Raw genomic sequence first — 15,498 nt, forward strand, 5'->3', positions numbered from 1 at the left:
CTGTTATTTTTTCCTCAAGTATTTTAAATCTTCTATCTCAATTTGAAGAAACATATGCTTTTATTTCCAGGTGAAGGGAATTTCAGACATCAGAAAACAGGCAGAGTATTTCCTACTGCCACTAAAAATCCTATGTTCTAATATGTACTCAACTCTCAAGAGAAAACCTGATTTTGTCTCTGAGGAGTCAAAAGACTATCCATGGTTTCTTCCTCTCACCACCTACAGCCCTCCTCTCCCAAAACAGGGACTAAAGCTTAGTCTTTCTTTGTAAGTAACCCTGCAATGCGCACAAAGTTGTCTATGGCACAAGAGATGCCCAATAAACATGTATCAAACTGGTTTCAGTTTTAAAAGAAATTGGGAGAGGGAACACATATAAATACTTTATGTATTGTTTGTTGGCCATGAACGGTGACAGGAAATAGTGACGAAACTGTGTGCACCGCAATCTCTCTTTCAGGCTAAGTATAATCCGACTTTTTTTTTTTTTTTTTTTTTTTTTTTTTTTTAAGTAATCTCCACACCCAACATGGGGCTCAAACTCACAACCCCAAGATCAACTGCACACTCCAACTGAGCCAGCCAGGTGACCCTAATCTGGCTTTCTCTGAACCTCAACCATTCTCTTTCCCCTATGTCAACAATCCTGCATACCCCAAATCCACGGCCTCTTCTCCCAGTTTCCTGCCTCTCTCTCACAATACAACATTAATCTCTCCCTTCCCAAACTGGAGTAATCATGCTCTGTTACTTGGCCAGGTTACCTGAATGCAGGCCTCAGTGTTTGATGCTTCTGAATGAGACCATCCAGACCATTACCATGTGGTGAGGAAGGAACAGGACCAGGAAAGAACACAGAAAGCCTCAGCACTCAACTACTTAGGGAAGGAAGATTATAGTTGAATGGTTAAGGAAATCCAAGTTACTGGACACTGGAGGTAACTTTAGTTACCTTTAGTCTTTCATGTTTATCAGTAAGTGATGAAAATAAGTTTTATTCAGTAACAGAGCCAAACCAAATGTTTGGTAACAGAGAAAACTAAACATTAATGCTGATTATAGATACTGAAAAAAATCAGAGGGAAATACAGAAGTATTCATTCTTCTTGGTAAGAGTGTTTCTGATTAGTCATTTATGACCATACTTATCATTTGGTGAATATAAAATTAATTTGTCATAAAATCATTGTTAAATACTTGCTTTGTTATTTTCAGGAAGTCAGCAAAAAGCCTTGAAAGTGTGGTATATTTTTACAGTACCAGCTGTGCCTGTTGTAACGTGTCTTCCCCCCCCCCCCCATGTATGTATATGTACACATAGTCACCATCACCAAAATTTAAGCTGGATCATGAGGCTTAAAGAATAATTTTACTGAGATACAATTCATATAGCATAAAATCCACCCATTTAAAGCGTAAAATTTGGTGGGTTTCTCAGAGCTGTGCAACTATCACTCCTAATTTTAGTCAGAATATCTCCTTTGCCCTCAAAAGAAACTCCATGCTCAGGAGCAGTCACTCCCCATTACTCCTTTCTACACAGCCCCTGGAAACCTAATGTATGTTCTCTATGGATAGGATTATTCTAGACTTTCCATGTAAATAAAATCATACAATATGGGGGGCTTTATGACTGGTTTCTTTTACTTAGTGTAATATTTTCAAGATTTGTGTGTGTTGTATTTATCAGTAAGCCCTTCCTTTTTATTGCTGAATAACATTCCACTGTATGGATATACCACATTTTGTTTGTCCATTCAGGAGTTGATGGATATANCCATACAATATGGGGGGCTTTATGACTGGTTTCTTTTACTTGTAATATTTTCAAGATTTGTGTGTGTTGTATTTATCAGTAAGCCCTTCCTTTTTATTGCTGAATAACATTCCACTGTATGGATATACCACATTTTGTTTGTCCATTCAGGAGTTGATGGATATATGCACTATTTCCACTTCTGAGCTACTATTAATAATGCTGCAATGAACAATCTTATGCAAATTGTTGTGTGGACACACGTTTTCATTTTTCAAGGGTACATACTGGTCATACGGTAACTCTATATTTAACATTTTGAGGAACTGCCAAACTGTTTCCCAGAGGTGCTATACCATTTTACAACTCCACTAGCAATGCAGGAGCGTTCCAGATTTTCCCATATCCTCTCCAACATATGTTTCTGTGTCTTTTTAATTTTGGCCATCCTAATATATGTGAAATGGTATGCCACTGTGGTTTTGTGGCTAGTGAATTTTAAATGTAACTATATAGGGGCGTCTGGATGGCTCAGTTGGTTAAACATCCACCTCTTGATTTTGGCTCAGGTCATATTCTCATGGTTCATGAGTTCAAACTCCGCACTGGGTTCTGTGCTGATGGTGCAGAGGCTGCTTGAGATTCTTTCTCTCCCTCTTTCTCTACCCCTCCACTGCTTGCACTTGCTCTTCCTCTCAAAATAAATGAATAAAAACAAAAAACAAAAAACAAACAACAACAACCACCACCAGATATAACTATACAGCCCTCAAAATCCTATCTGGAGGCAAAGGTCTGACTTCTCTGTAAAATTTAAAGGAGCAAAATTCATAAGAACTGCTTAGGTCTAAAGCAAATGAACAGCAGCATCTCAGTTCAGAGCTCTCTTTTCAGGCCTGTCACTCACAGACTATCATTATTTCTTAGGTTGCTTTACCTTTCAGACTACAACAGAACATACAGCCTCATACATGAATCTCCACCCCAATGTATCACTGTGATAAATGTAAATGCGCTGGGCTAAAAACAGGTTGAAAACTGCAGAATATAAGGCAGAATCATTTTTATTCATATTGGGAATGTATATCAAAATGAAGAAAAGAGTTAGATATTCCTAGGAAGAGAATACAGAGTTTGCCAGTAAATGAAGTTCCCAAAGGGTCTGTTTAGGGTTACCCCTGCCTGCTCACAAAAACAGATGGTTTCCCTAAACACAGTTTTCTAAGTTTAATCTGACTGTGACAGCTGGATTTAAGAACTCTAAACAATAATCAATTTATGGTTTTCTAAGGATAAACATCCCAGAAACACATGAAATATAGATATGTGTAGACTATCTTCAGTGGTATCTTAGTGTTTTTGCTATTATTATTATTATTATTATTAATTTTCAAAGTAAGCTCTATGCCCCAGTGTGGAGCTTGAACTCACAAACCCGAGATCAAGAGTTGTATGCTTCACTGGCTGACATGGCCAGGCACCCCTGTGGTTTCACTTCTTTTAGAAAAGTTTTCTTTTATATTTTAGCCCTAAAATTATTTCTCCCCTATTTTACTTTTTATTGCCTTTTAAAAATTTAGTTTTTTGTTTCCCTTGCACTGAAGTATCAAAGTAGCACTGAAGAAAGGGAGCCCAGTCTGAAGCTCCTCAAATCTGTAGGCTTGCCAGAGATCCAACTGGTTTTAATGTGCTTACTGTCCTGATGCCCCGTGTGCCAAACACACAGAGAAACAAATACTATCTTGAGGGACAAAACTGCAAACAGTAAGCAGTGTGACTCCAAGTGGAGAGTGGCCACCCCCAACCTGAACGAAGCCCTTGTGAAGTCCAAAGATGATCATTTCCTCCATCACCAAGGAATTTCTCAGAAAATACTTCAAGACAGAACCTATTTCATTTCTGAGTCATAAGGAAAACTAAACTTGCTGTTCCTTGGTAATCTGTATTACCAGATATATAATAGTCAACCAGAAGTAAACAATACTGCCAAACTGTAATAGTTTAGACAGAGTTAACTAAATTACACGGGCACAGAACACACTGTGTACAATTCAGAATAGAGCAGTCATCGAGGGGTGCTAAAGGCTTAATCTCTTTTAGGTCAGCTATTTAAAGCTCATAAAACCACTATTTTTACTGTTGAAACAGACCTTGGTATTAAATGAAACTTCAGTCTTTTCAATAAACATAAAAGGGGTTCTCACACTGAAGCTATTTTATAGCAGAAAGAAGGGGCAGGCTGAAAGCATTCTTTCCTCTGACCAAGACACTGATTCTTGCTAAAAAGAATTTCTCAAAGCTGCTAATTTATAGTACCAGATTTTGATAAATTGGATGTAACTACTGCAGATGGTTTTGAAACTGCAAAGAAGCTGGACTCAACACTTAAAGATGAATAAGGAGGCAGCTTTTCAATGTGCTGCTTCTCCACTGTCAGTCAGAACCCTGTGCGTGGAGACAAAAGGAAGGTATGGGTCTGGGTCACAAACTCAAATGTTTAGAAGGATCTGGCAGTTAATATAGTGAGTCACACACGTTGATGTAAGAGACAAGATAAAGTGGAAACCACTGCTAATTGAAGAGTGAGTGTGTGACTTTCTAAAGAGATAGCAACTGTTCAGCTTTAGCCAATTGGTTATGTTGAAATGTAGGCCCAATGTTCTGAGATACTTTAATTTTTCAAGAGAAGACAAAGCCTGAATTATATAAAATTTCATTTTTAAAAGACTGAGAACCAACCAAAATTAAATAGGAAAAATCTAACACTACAGTCAAAATACATCTGTGGGATAATTTGTGAACTCTGGTTTATGTACTGGAGAGCTTAGTGGCACAAATAAAAGACAGTACGATTGGGAGAATCCTGACCAAGTAACAAGGCACCAAAGAAAGCAAAACAATAACAACAAAAAATAGTGTTAAAATAAGGTACTGTTATATTGTGTTGCTGCAAATTTACTTCTGGGAAAGAATGTTCTTTGTAGTTTGAAATTTAGGCCCTCTGAAAAGCTGAAGAAAATGGTTTCCATGGTCATATCCACTAGTAGACATGTTTTTAGCTATGCAAAATAATCAAAGATGCAAAGAGGAAGAGATGGGAAAATGTTTAGTTTCAAAGTAAACTTAACTGTACTATAATTAAACGAAGAGGGACAGAAGATGGATACTAATGTTTATTAAGCTCTGAGGCATAACCTCCATAAAAAGGAATCAGATTGGGCTAGTTTTTGAGGAATGGAAAGGACTATCCTTCAAAATGTATTGAAATTATCACCTTAAAATGAGGGTTAAACTGCTGAAAAGAGCCAAAGTGTCTAACTAGCTTTTTCATCTTTGAAAAAGTTGGATCTTCATATTTGCAAGTTGGTGACTTTGTTCACAAAAATGTTAGAAATTCTGAGAAAAACTAGTGAACATGGAGAGGCACATAATAATAANTTTTTTGAGAGATTATTTGTGCTTAAAAAAGATAGGGGTGTGTTCAGAATTCTGTCTATACTACTAGTTTTACCACTAACAGGATAGATTATTTCTCTGGAAATTTTTAATGGTAAAAATTTGATGGAAGATGCAAACTAGGGATTACTAATATAGGGGTTGAATGTACTTACCTATTATCTCAGATTCATAATAATCCTGTGTGCCTTCCTGGAAGACAAGACAGGGTGTCTTTATGATTTTAGAGCATGAATTTGGAAAATGGTAGGTCCATTTGTATGGTAAGTTCATGTCCATCAAAGAGGAATGAAAAACAGGACCTACCTCCTCTTAGGGGTTTTTTGGCTGTGTTGTACACCAAGGGCAATTAAAGGCTCCTTAGAAATTCTAAGTAAAGGGAAGAGTAGAACTATAAAAAATTTTGTGCTGTGCATTTTTTTTGTTTCTGTATTTATAGCACTGCTTTAAGATTCTATTATTTGCACTAAGAGAGCAGTATAACGAAAGATGAAAAAAAAAAGAAAGATGAAAAAGCCTATATTTCCACCAAATAACAGAACATTCCACCAAAAACAAACAAAACAACAGACTCATACTATAGCCATTCTTTTTTTAATACTTAAGATGGGCTTTTGATCATGGTGAAGAAACAGGCTCACATACATTCATTAATCATACCAGCTAAAGATTTCTTCCCAGACCAAGGATCGCAGACATTTTTCTATATTAATGGAAAGTAGTCCATGAGTTCCTTATAAGAAATCCTTAATTTTGTACTTTCATTTTGATGATAATCTAAAAAAAAAAATGAGTACTTGGCATCATCTAGATGAGCACTTTACAAATGTTTGTAACAACTGAGGACTTAAAATGACAGTGGTTTGTATCAAGGAAAGGCCACATGGTATCGCAATATCATATATATTTCAAAGGTTTTCACCAGTCCTAGTATAACAGGGGTTTTCAATCTCAGCACATGACAGCTTGGGCCAGGTATTCTTGGTTGCAAGGAGCTTTCCTGTGCATTGTAGGATATTTAGAAGCACTCCTGGCCTCTACCCGCTACATGCCAGTAGCACCATCCTCCTAACTGTGGTAATCAACAATGCTAAGTGTTCCCTGGAGGACAAAACTCCCCATGTGGAAAACCACTGCAATAGAGAAACATGGAGAGAGAACGGAGTCATCCCAAGGTGCACAGGAGAACAAACATGTCAAATTCAAATGAACCAGAGCTGTAAAAATTACTACCAGGCTCAAGTTGAAAGCAACATAACTAAAACATTATCATCCATAGTATTAATGCTGCCAGTGTGAATTTCACTAGTTCTGCATTTCTGCTCAGATTTGATTTGTAAATCTGTTGCTTGGATAAAACTTTTTTCCCCCTTAACAGGCAGTCTAAACATTGCTCAAGTCTCAATTACACTTTTCCTGGTAAATTTTTCTAACACGAACTTTACTCAAGAGACTTATCGACTAAAACTGTAATCTTTCTAAATGTCCTTTTGGTGCCTAAAGTTTCTCCTGGAGTCCTAATCTATCAAAGGCGACTCTTTTTATTTTTATTTTTTAAAGTATGCTCTAAGCTCAACATGGGGCCTGAACTCGCCACCCTGAGATCAAGGGTCACATGTTCGACCAACTGAGCTGGCCAGGTGTCCTATCACGGACAATTTTGTCCCCCCCAGACAATTCTTAATTGAAGAAATTCTCAGAGCCCAAAAAAGGTGGTTATGTGTTTAGATGGTACAAGTCTTTCTTAATTCCATAAAAAATAACTCCCAAATTTGAATTATATATACACTGAGAAACTAGAAAAATTACTGGATAAGCAGTATTTACTGTTAACATTATTGACAGATGCTTCTTTGAAAAAGTGAGGTAACTGCCAGTATATATCTTGTCCATATATCCTCTCTAAATGTCTCCTTCTTCAAATTAAGCAGACCTGATAATACACAATGTCCAAAGGTATATCACAAGTTCAAATGCTGTCTTGAATACAATTCTTTCAGTGGAAGAATCTTAAATTGGTTAGGTGTGGTTAACTGTGAAAGAGGTTGTTGCAGAAAGTATAACAATTTACAAACTATCCTTGTGCTAGTAAAGCTTAAAGCTTGCTCTTTACCTGTGCACTGAAAATCTTAGGGTTGGTTGAAAGATGACGCAAAGGTAAAATAAATAAATAAATTAATTAAAAATAACGCTGGCTCAACAGATCCACTTAAGAGAGCATTCCAGCAATGCTCATAAATCTTACAAGTTCAACAAATACAACTACTATGCCTTCAAAGATCTAGTAAGTTCTGCTAAAATCCTCCAACATCAAATGGTTCAAAATTATTCAATAAGCCAGGACTGTTCTATAGATTTAAAGATCCATTTCCTCCTTCTAAAATCCCCCCTGGACACCTTCTTTATGCCAGTATCTAGTTAGGTACAGTTTTATTTTCTAAGTTAGTGAAAGCAAAAAAGACTGCAAAGAAAGTATAATTCACTTTTTAGCAAGCTCTTCAACATGCAGCATCAGAAGTTTTGTTAAAGTTAAGACAGCATCTAATTCTTTTTCCTTCTCAAGATTTATCTACTTTCCAAGGTACACCAATAACAAAATGACTTACCGATGGGAAATAGTAGCCATTAAAGCATGAACTCCTCTATATAGAAGATGAAGCAACCACAGTCTGGGATAACTATTCAAAGTTTAACATATTCACAAAGAGTGAGAAAGTGAAACAAAACTCCTAGTGATCCTCAGTTGAACTACCAAATTAAATACAAATTCAGAAACCACTCAAAGCCAAAAACTTTATGCAAGATTTATGAAGCTCACAATTCTTCTCTACATAAATTCTTGGAAGGGGGAGGTCTACGTCAGGACTTGTCACTGAAAAAAAAGTAAGTCAGATGGACTTCGGATAAAGACTGGCAGATATAAGAAACCAAAGTCACCAAGTTTTGGGGGGTACATTTATAAAATTCAATAGTTTTTAACAACAAATAATGTATCTTTTTGTTAGCAAACAACTGTTTCTCACCTGCTTGTGTGCATGATCATAGGAGTTGATATGGTTGTCAAATTCCTGATGTTTCTGATATTGCTTATCACAGAGTTCACAGTAAAAGTTGGCTCTGAGGTCTTCCAATGCTTTGGCAATGGCCTTCTCTTTGTCAACATAATCCTATAAGAACCACAAAATACAAACAAAAAATGAACTTAGTAGAATTTTAAGTGAATGTTATAAAGAGGCTTATTTAGTGGTACTAGTAAAAGCTAGATGGAACACAAGTGGCAATTAGGTGGGGTAATCTGTATGTACTAATAGTTGTTTTCAAATAAATATTCAAAAAGAGTTTAATGTTTATTTATTTTTAAGAAAGACAGACAGTGTGAGCAGGGGAGGGACAGAGAAAGAGGAAGAAAGAGGATTCAAAGCAGGCTCCAGGCTCCGAGCTCTGTCAACCCAGAGCCCGATGTGGGGCTCAAACTCAGGAACCATGAGATCATGACCTGAGCTGAAGCCAGACACTTAAGTGACTGAGCCACCTCAGTGCCCCCCCAAAAAAGAGTTTAATTTTACTTTGCCTTTTGGCATTAAGGTGGCATCCCCTACTCCTATCCTTGGCTAAGAAGAAACCCCAAACAACCAGAAATAAAAAACAATTAAAAAGATTTTTTAAAATATTTATTTGTTTGTTTATTTATTTTTGAGAGAGAGAGAGAGAGACAGACACAGATAGAGCACAAGCGAGGCAGGAGCAGAGAGAGAGAGAAGGAGGGAGACTCAGAATCTGAAGCAGGCTCCAGGCTCTGAGCTGTCAGCATAGAACCAATGCAGAGCTCGAACCCACGAAATGCAAGATCATGACCTAAGCTGAAGTCCGGATGCTTAACCGACTGAACCACCCAGGTACCCCAAAAAAGACTTTTTAATTTTACTTTGCCTTTTGGCATTATGGTGGCATCCCCTACTCCTACCCCTAGCTAAAAAACTCCCCAACCAACCAGAAATAAAAAACACAATTTTTACTGCATTGTAGGGAACCATAGAAATATCCTCAAAAGGGGCAACAGAAAACAAAACAAAACAAATCAAATATCTGAAACTGGTATCAGGGCTGTGATGGGCAAGGGCTCTCCTTAGGATATGTGGGTGACACAGGAACTTGGGGTTGGAGCAAGATGGGGGAGCTAGACCAAAGAAGCTTCGTTAATAAATGAAAGAACCTGTGACTGGGTTGGAGAGTACTGAAGACTTCTGCATCTTGGCAGAGGGAATAAAAGATCCTCTTGGTGGAGCACCTGGGTGGCTCAATAGGTTAAGCATCTGACTCGGTTTTGGCTCAGGTCCTGATCTCCCGGTTTCATGACTGCCAACTCCACACTGGGCTCCGCAGTGACAGTGTGCTCCCCTCCTCTGTCTGCCCCTGCCCTGCTCACACTATCTCTGTCTCTCTCAAAATAAATAAACTTACAAAAAATCCTTTCAGAAAGCATCCTCAATTTTGGCTCTTTAACATCTTTTTAGATTAAGATCAACAAAATGGGGGTTATAATAAAAGATTACAAAAAGAAAGTAAATCTATCTAACTGGACAATAAACTATTAAAAAAAAAAAGAAATCTACCTACCAGTGAGAGTCATAGGAAATACACAATAAATTTAAGTACCTAAAATCTCAGATACTGGAACATATATAGAGTATATAGAGTATAAAGCAGTTATAAAATGTTTAAAAATATAAAATGGAACGCCTGGGTGGCTCTGTCGGTTAAGCATCTGACTTTGGTTAAGGTAATGATCTCAGGGTTTGTGAGTTTGAGTCCTGTGTCGGGTTCCATGCTGACAGCACAGAGCCTGCTTGGGAATCTCTCTCTCTCTCCCTCAAAATAAACATTAAAAAAAAAAAAAAGAAAGAAAGAAATATAGATGTACTAAAAAACAGCCAGAAAATCAAAATCCAACTACATGTTGATTACAAGGGATATCTCCAAACTCAAAGAACTTAGAAAGTTGGAAGTTAAAGGATAGAAAAAGATATGCCGGGCAAACAGTAGCCAAAATAAAGCTGGAGCAATTATATCATCACTCAACTTCTTTAATTCTTTAAACTTTTTAAAAGTAACCTCTATAAGCAATGTGGGGCTTGAACTCATGACCCTGAGATCATAATCACATGCTCTACTCACTGAGCCAGCCAGGTGCCCCATCTTTTTTAGACTTTAAGTAAGGCAAAATATTACTTGAGACTGTGGCCAGTTATGGAATTAAATATTAAGAGGCTATTCTTCAAATAAGCTGGGCTGCTAAGCTGAAAAGCCAACACAGACATGTTGGTTATCCACTGGTCTTAATGAGGTTTTGGCTCAAAACTGTGGGAAAGACCCAAAAAGGTGGTCCATTTTGCCTCAGCAGTTCCATTTAAAGGCTAGACATCTAAAGACTTTTCAAAACAAGCTGAGTACAGTTGGTCTTTGAATGGGTTTAAACTGCATGGGTCCACTTATATAAGGATTTTTTCCAATAAATATACTGCAAAATTTGGAGATTTGCAACAATTTGAAAAAAATTTGCAGATAAACCACATAGTCTAAAAATATTTTTAAAAATTACAAAAAAGGTGTCATTAATGCATAAAATATTTGTAGATACTAGTTTACTTTGTCATTTGTTACATAAAATATATGCAAACCTATTATATAAAAAGCTAAAATTCATCAAAACTTAAGTACACACTCACAGACCTTAAACGGCACCACTGGCAGAGAGAAATGTGAACGTAAAGACGACATATTAAATCATAACTGCGTAAGAACGGCAGTACGTGCTGTACTACTGTGATTCCCGTATCTCCCACTGTGGCTGGGGGTGGGGTGGGGGGGCTCCTGTGTTGAGAGTATCCACTTAAAACGCTGTGATGCTAGTCGTCTCTGCAGGAGCAGTTCGTCTCTCAAGCGAATTGGGTACTGGAGGAAAAAGTGATCTCTCCTAGTTGTGTATTTTTCATCATGTTTAGTTCAATACTGTAAGCCTTGAATAACACCACAGGACCCAAACGAAGTGCCACTAGTGATGCTGAAGTGCTCACAAGCAGAGAAAAGTCACGACGTTACAAGAAAAAGGTGAACTGCTTGATATATACCATAGACTCAGAGCTGCAACAGCGCTGCCTGCCATTTCAAGACAAATGAATCCAAAATAAAGACCAATGTTTAAAAAAAAAAAAAAAAAAAAAAAGGAAATCTGTGAAGCTGTCACTGCAGCTACATTCGCAGGTGCAAAAACCTTGTACTTTTTGTGCAAAACCTTTTAATATCATATTGAAAATGCAGCTTTTGTGTGTTTATGGAATCTGGTAAGGTTAAAAAGGTGAAGTGATTATATGACAAATTAAAGCAAAAGGTGAAGGATCTAAAGCTGGAGAATTTAGGGGCGCCTGGGTGGCTCAGTTGGTCGAGTGGCTGACTTCGCCTCAGGTCATGATCTCACGGTTCGTGGGTTCGAGCCCCGCCTTGGGCTCTGTGCTGACAGTTAGCTCAGAGCCTAGAGCCTGTTTTAGATTCTGTACCTCCCTCTCTCTCTGACCCTCCCCTGCTCATCCTGTCTCTTTTTCTCTCTCTCAGAAATAAATAAAACATTTAAAAAAAACCTTAAAGCTGGAGAATTTAATGCAGGCAAAAGATGATCTGATAATTTTATAAAGCAGTTTGGCTAAAACATATCAGGAAAAGCGGCTTCTTGCAACTAGGATGCAGCAGACAAGTTCCCAGACGCCATTAAGAAAATCACAGAGAAGAAAGATTATCTGCCTGAACAAGTTTTTTAATGCAATAAAAGTGTCCTACTCTGGGGATGGGGTGGGGATGGAAAGCCACAAATGACATTTATTAGCAAGGAAGAGAAGCAAACACCAGGATTTAGGGGAGGACAAGATAGTCTAACACTACTGCTTCATGCAAATACAGTTGGGTTTATAATCAGGACTGCGATTACCTATAAAGTTAACTTCTACCCCTACCCCTGAAGGGAAAAAATAAACACCAGCTGTCAGTCTTGGTTGTACAAGAAGGCCTGAACAAGAGGAATGCTTTATTTGGATTGGTCCCATCAGTGCTTTGTCCCTGAAGTCAGGAAGTACCTTGCCAGTAACGGACTGCCTCCAATCCCTTAGCTACCCAGAACCTGATGAATTCTGCAGCGAAGGCACTCAAGTAGTCTATCTGCCCCCAAAACACAAAGTCTTTAATTCAGCCTCTAGATCAGGGGGTCATTAAACATAGTAAACTATAGAAAGGATTGTTAATACTATGAGAACCCCAAAAGAAAGAGTATCATGAAAATCTGGGAGGATTCCACCATCGAAGATGCCATTGTTGTTACAGAAAAAGCTGTGAAAGCCATACAATTCCCAAATAATATATTCCTGCTGGAGAAAACCGTGTCCAGATGTTGTGCATGACTTTGCAGAATTTACAATAGAGCTGATCACAGTAATCAGAAAAGAGACAGTAAATGGGGGCGGGGGGGGAGTGGTGGTGGTGGGGAAGGGTTTCAATATATGGATCTTGAAGAAGATCCATGGATCTTTCAATATATGGATCAAGAGCTAACAGACACCACACACCAGAGGAATTAACAGAAGACAACTTGATGGGAGACAAGTGCTTCCATACCAGGGCCAGACAATAAGGAAGAAAATGTAGAAACAGCAGTGCCAAAGAACTAGTTGACAGTAAACTATCTGGAAGAGGGTTCTGGTTATTCAAGACCACTTTTGACTTCTTTTACCACATGGACCCATCTAGGATACAAGCACTGAAACGTAAAGCAAATGGCAGAAGATGATGTATAGAAACATTTTTTTTGAAAATGAAAAAGAAAAAAATCAGAAATAATGATATATATACTAAGTGTGCCAACTTCTCCTACCTCCCTTTCTACCTCTTCTACCTTTGATTCCAAGACCAACCCCTCTTCTTCCTCCTCAGCCTTCTCAATGTGAAGATGAAAACCTTTATAATCCACTTCCACTTAATGAATAGTAATATAATCATCAGGTTGTATAGTTACTAAACTTATCTGTTGTGTATGTTTGTTACTGTCTTTGTTTGAAAATCCAGTAACTATGAGACAAGAATTCTGAGAGACGTTTTTATGTCATCATCTCCTAAATACTCATAATGTAGGACATCATATGCAAGACTATATGGAAGTGGACAGCCTATCCTTACACAGGAACAAGGTAAGTAACATTTGATAGGAAATTAATAATGTGTTGGCTTAACTATTTTATAACTTTGCTTTCAAAGGATTATATTATATACTATATGGCTCTCTTATAACTGGAGAAGTTGAGTATTAACCTATCAACTCAGGGAAATACACATTATTTTTAAAATCTAACAATATTTCCAATGATGTATTATAAATATGAATGTTGTATGCCATAAAAAATTTATAAGCATTCAATAGTATATAGTCTAGGCTATTGTGAAGCAATTGTACTGATTACACTAGACTACCGTAAGGCAATCATACTGCTGCTACTTCACTATCAATGCATGAATTTATAAGGATAAATTTATTTATTTTTCACGTTATCTTTTCATTTTTTAAATGTTTGCTTCTTTTTGAGAGAGAGAAAGAGTGTGCCAGGGCAGGGCAGAGAGAGAGGTAGAAACAGAATCTAGAGCAGGCTTTGTGCTGTCAGCACAGAGCCTAATGTGGGGCTTGAACTCATAAACCATGAGACCATGACCTGAGCCAAAATCAAGAGTCAAATGCTTAACCAACAGAGCCACCCAGGCTCCTCAATCTTTTTCATTTTTGATGTATAGTATTAGTAATAAGTACAACATTTACGGCATGGTGTGTCATATAATACTGAAGTAGGTACTGACAGATTATTCATCTTGTAAACAGATGACATCAACTTACAGTACCGATAAATACAGTACAGTACATCAAATATATCTTCTCATAAAAACATTTTTTTAATGTTTATTTACTTTTGAGAGGCAGCGCACGAGCAGGGGAGGGGCAGAGAGAGAGGGAGACACAGAATGCAAAGCAGGCTCCAAGCTCTGAGCTGACAGCACAGAGTCCAACGTGGGGCTCAAACTCAAAAGTCATGAGATCCTGAGTTGAGCCTAATGGATGCTTAACTGACTGAGCCACCTAGGCTCCCCAATGTTCTCTTTCTTATAATTTTAATATTTTCTTTTCTCTAGCTTACTTTAAGAATATAATATATAACAGATATAAAAAATATGTGTTAATTGACTTTCTGTTATTATTAAGGCTTTAGTCACCAGTAGGCTTTTAGTAGTTAAGTTTTTGGGGAGTCAGTTTTCGCAGATTTTTGACTGTGGGAAGGATCATGCTCCTAACCCCATGTTGTCTAAGGGTCAACTATATTATTCATTTGCTATAAAGTAGTACAGAAGAATGAAAAGGGGAAAGGAATGATAAATGATTACTGGGGTGTCTGGGTGGCTCAGTCAGTTGAGCATCTGACTCTTTATTTCAGCTCATGATCCCAGGATCATGGGATTGAGCCCCATATCAGGCTCTGCACTGAAAGTGGAGCCTAATTGGGATTATCTGTCTCTCTTTCTCCCTCTGCCCCTCTCTCCCACTCACTCTCTCTCTAAAATACATAAAATTTTTTAAAAAATGATAAAGGATTACTTGTTAGCCTTTTACAGCAAGGAAAGATATATTAGTCTCACAATCAGTAGATCCTTCCAGTTAACAGATCTAAAGGTAAGTCTCATTTCAAAGCCTTCTAACATTGGCCTTCTATATTCAGTTTTGTATCTTCTGGATTTTTTTTTTTTTTTTAATTTCTAGGAGAGAGAGAGACAGCATGAGCAGGGGGGGGGCAGTGAGAGAGGGGGGGACAGACTCTGAAACAGGCTCCAGGCTCTGAGCTGGCAGTCAGCACAGAGCCCGATGCGGGGCTCGAACCCACGAACCGCGAGATCATGACCTAAGCGAAAGTCGGACGCTTAACCGACTAAGCCACCCAGGCGCCCCTTCTGGATACATTTTTAAGGCAGTTCTATCATCTACCATTTCTCACATAAGCTACTTAATCAGTAAACAAGGGTTGTATTTTGTGGAATGTCAGTATTGAACTATTTAGGTAAATTTACTAAAACTACAAAGTGAATATACAGCATATTATAATTTTTGCCACATTCAATCATTCACCATCATTTTTGCTAAGCACCCTGTAGTTTCATGTCGTCTGGCTATTAAGCAACTTGTGGGTAGCCTTCTTTATCAGTGCTGG

At 37.8% G+C, this 15,498-nt stretch overlaps 1 protein-coding gene across 5 annotated transcripts in view; it reads right to left on the reverse strand.

Moving 5' to 3' along the window:
• GPATCH8 (G-patch domain containing 8) overlaps positions 1-15,498 on the reverse strand; it is a 90,306-nt gene that overhangs the window by 13,518 nt on the left and 61,290 nt on the right. For 4 of the 5 annotated variants that reach the window (XM_077747697.1, XM_077747700.1, XM_077747701.1 and 1 more), the window contains 2 exons: positions 8,239-8,382; positions 5,371-5,407 (listed from right to left, as the gene is read on the reverse strand). In XM_077747697.1, the coding sequence (XP_077603823.1) occupies positions 5,371-5,407; positions 8,239-8,382 (181 nt within the window). The remainder of the gene's footprint in view (positions 1-5,370; positions 5,408-8,238; positions 8,383-15,498) is intronic. The other variant, XM_077747698.1, reaches the window with a different exon arrangement.

This window comes from Crocuta crocuta, unplaced genomic scaffold (genome assembly GCF_008692635.1).
Source record: "Crocuta crocuta isolate KB4526 unplaced genomic scaffold, BGI_CrCroc_1.0 scaffold289, whole genome shotgun sequence".
Classification (NCBI taxonomy): domain Eukaryota; kingdom Metazoa; phylum Chordata; class Mammalia; order Carnivora; family Hyaenidae; genus Crocuta; species Crocuta crocuta.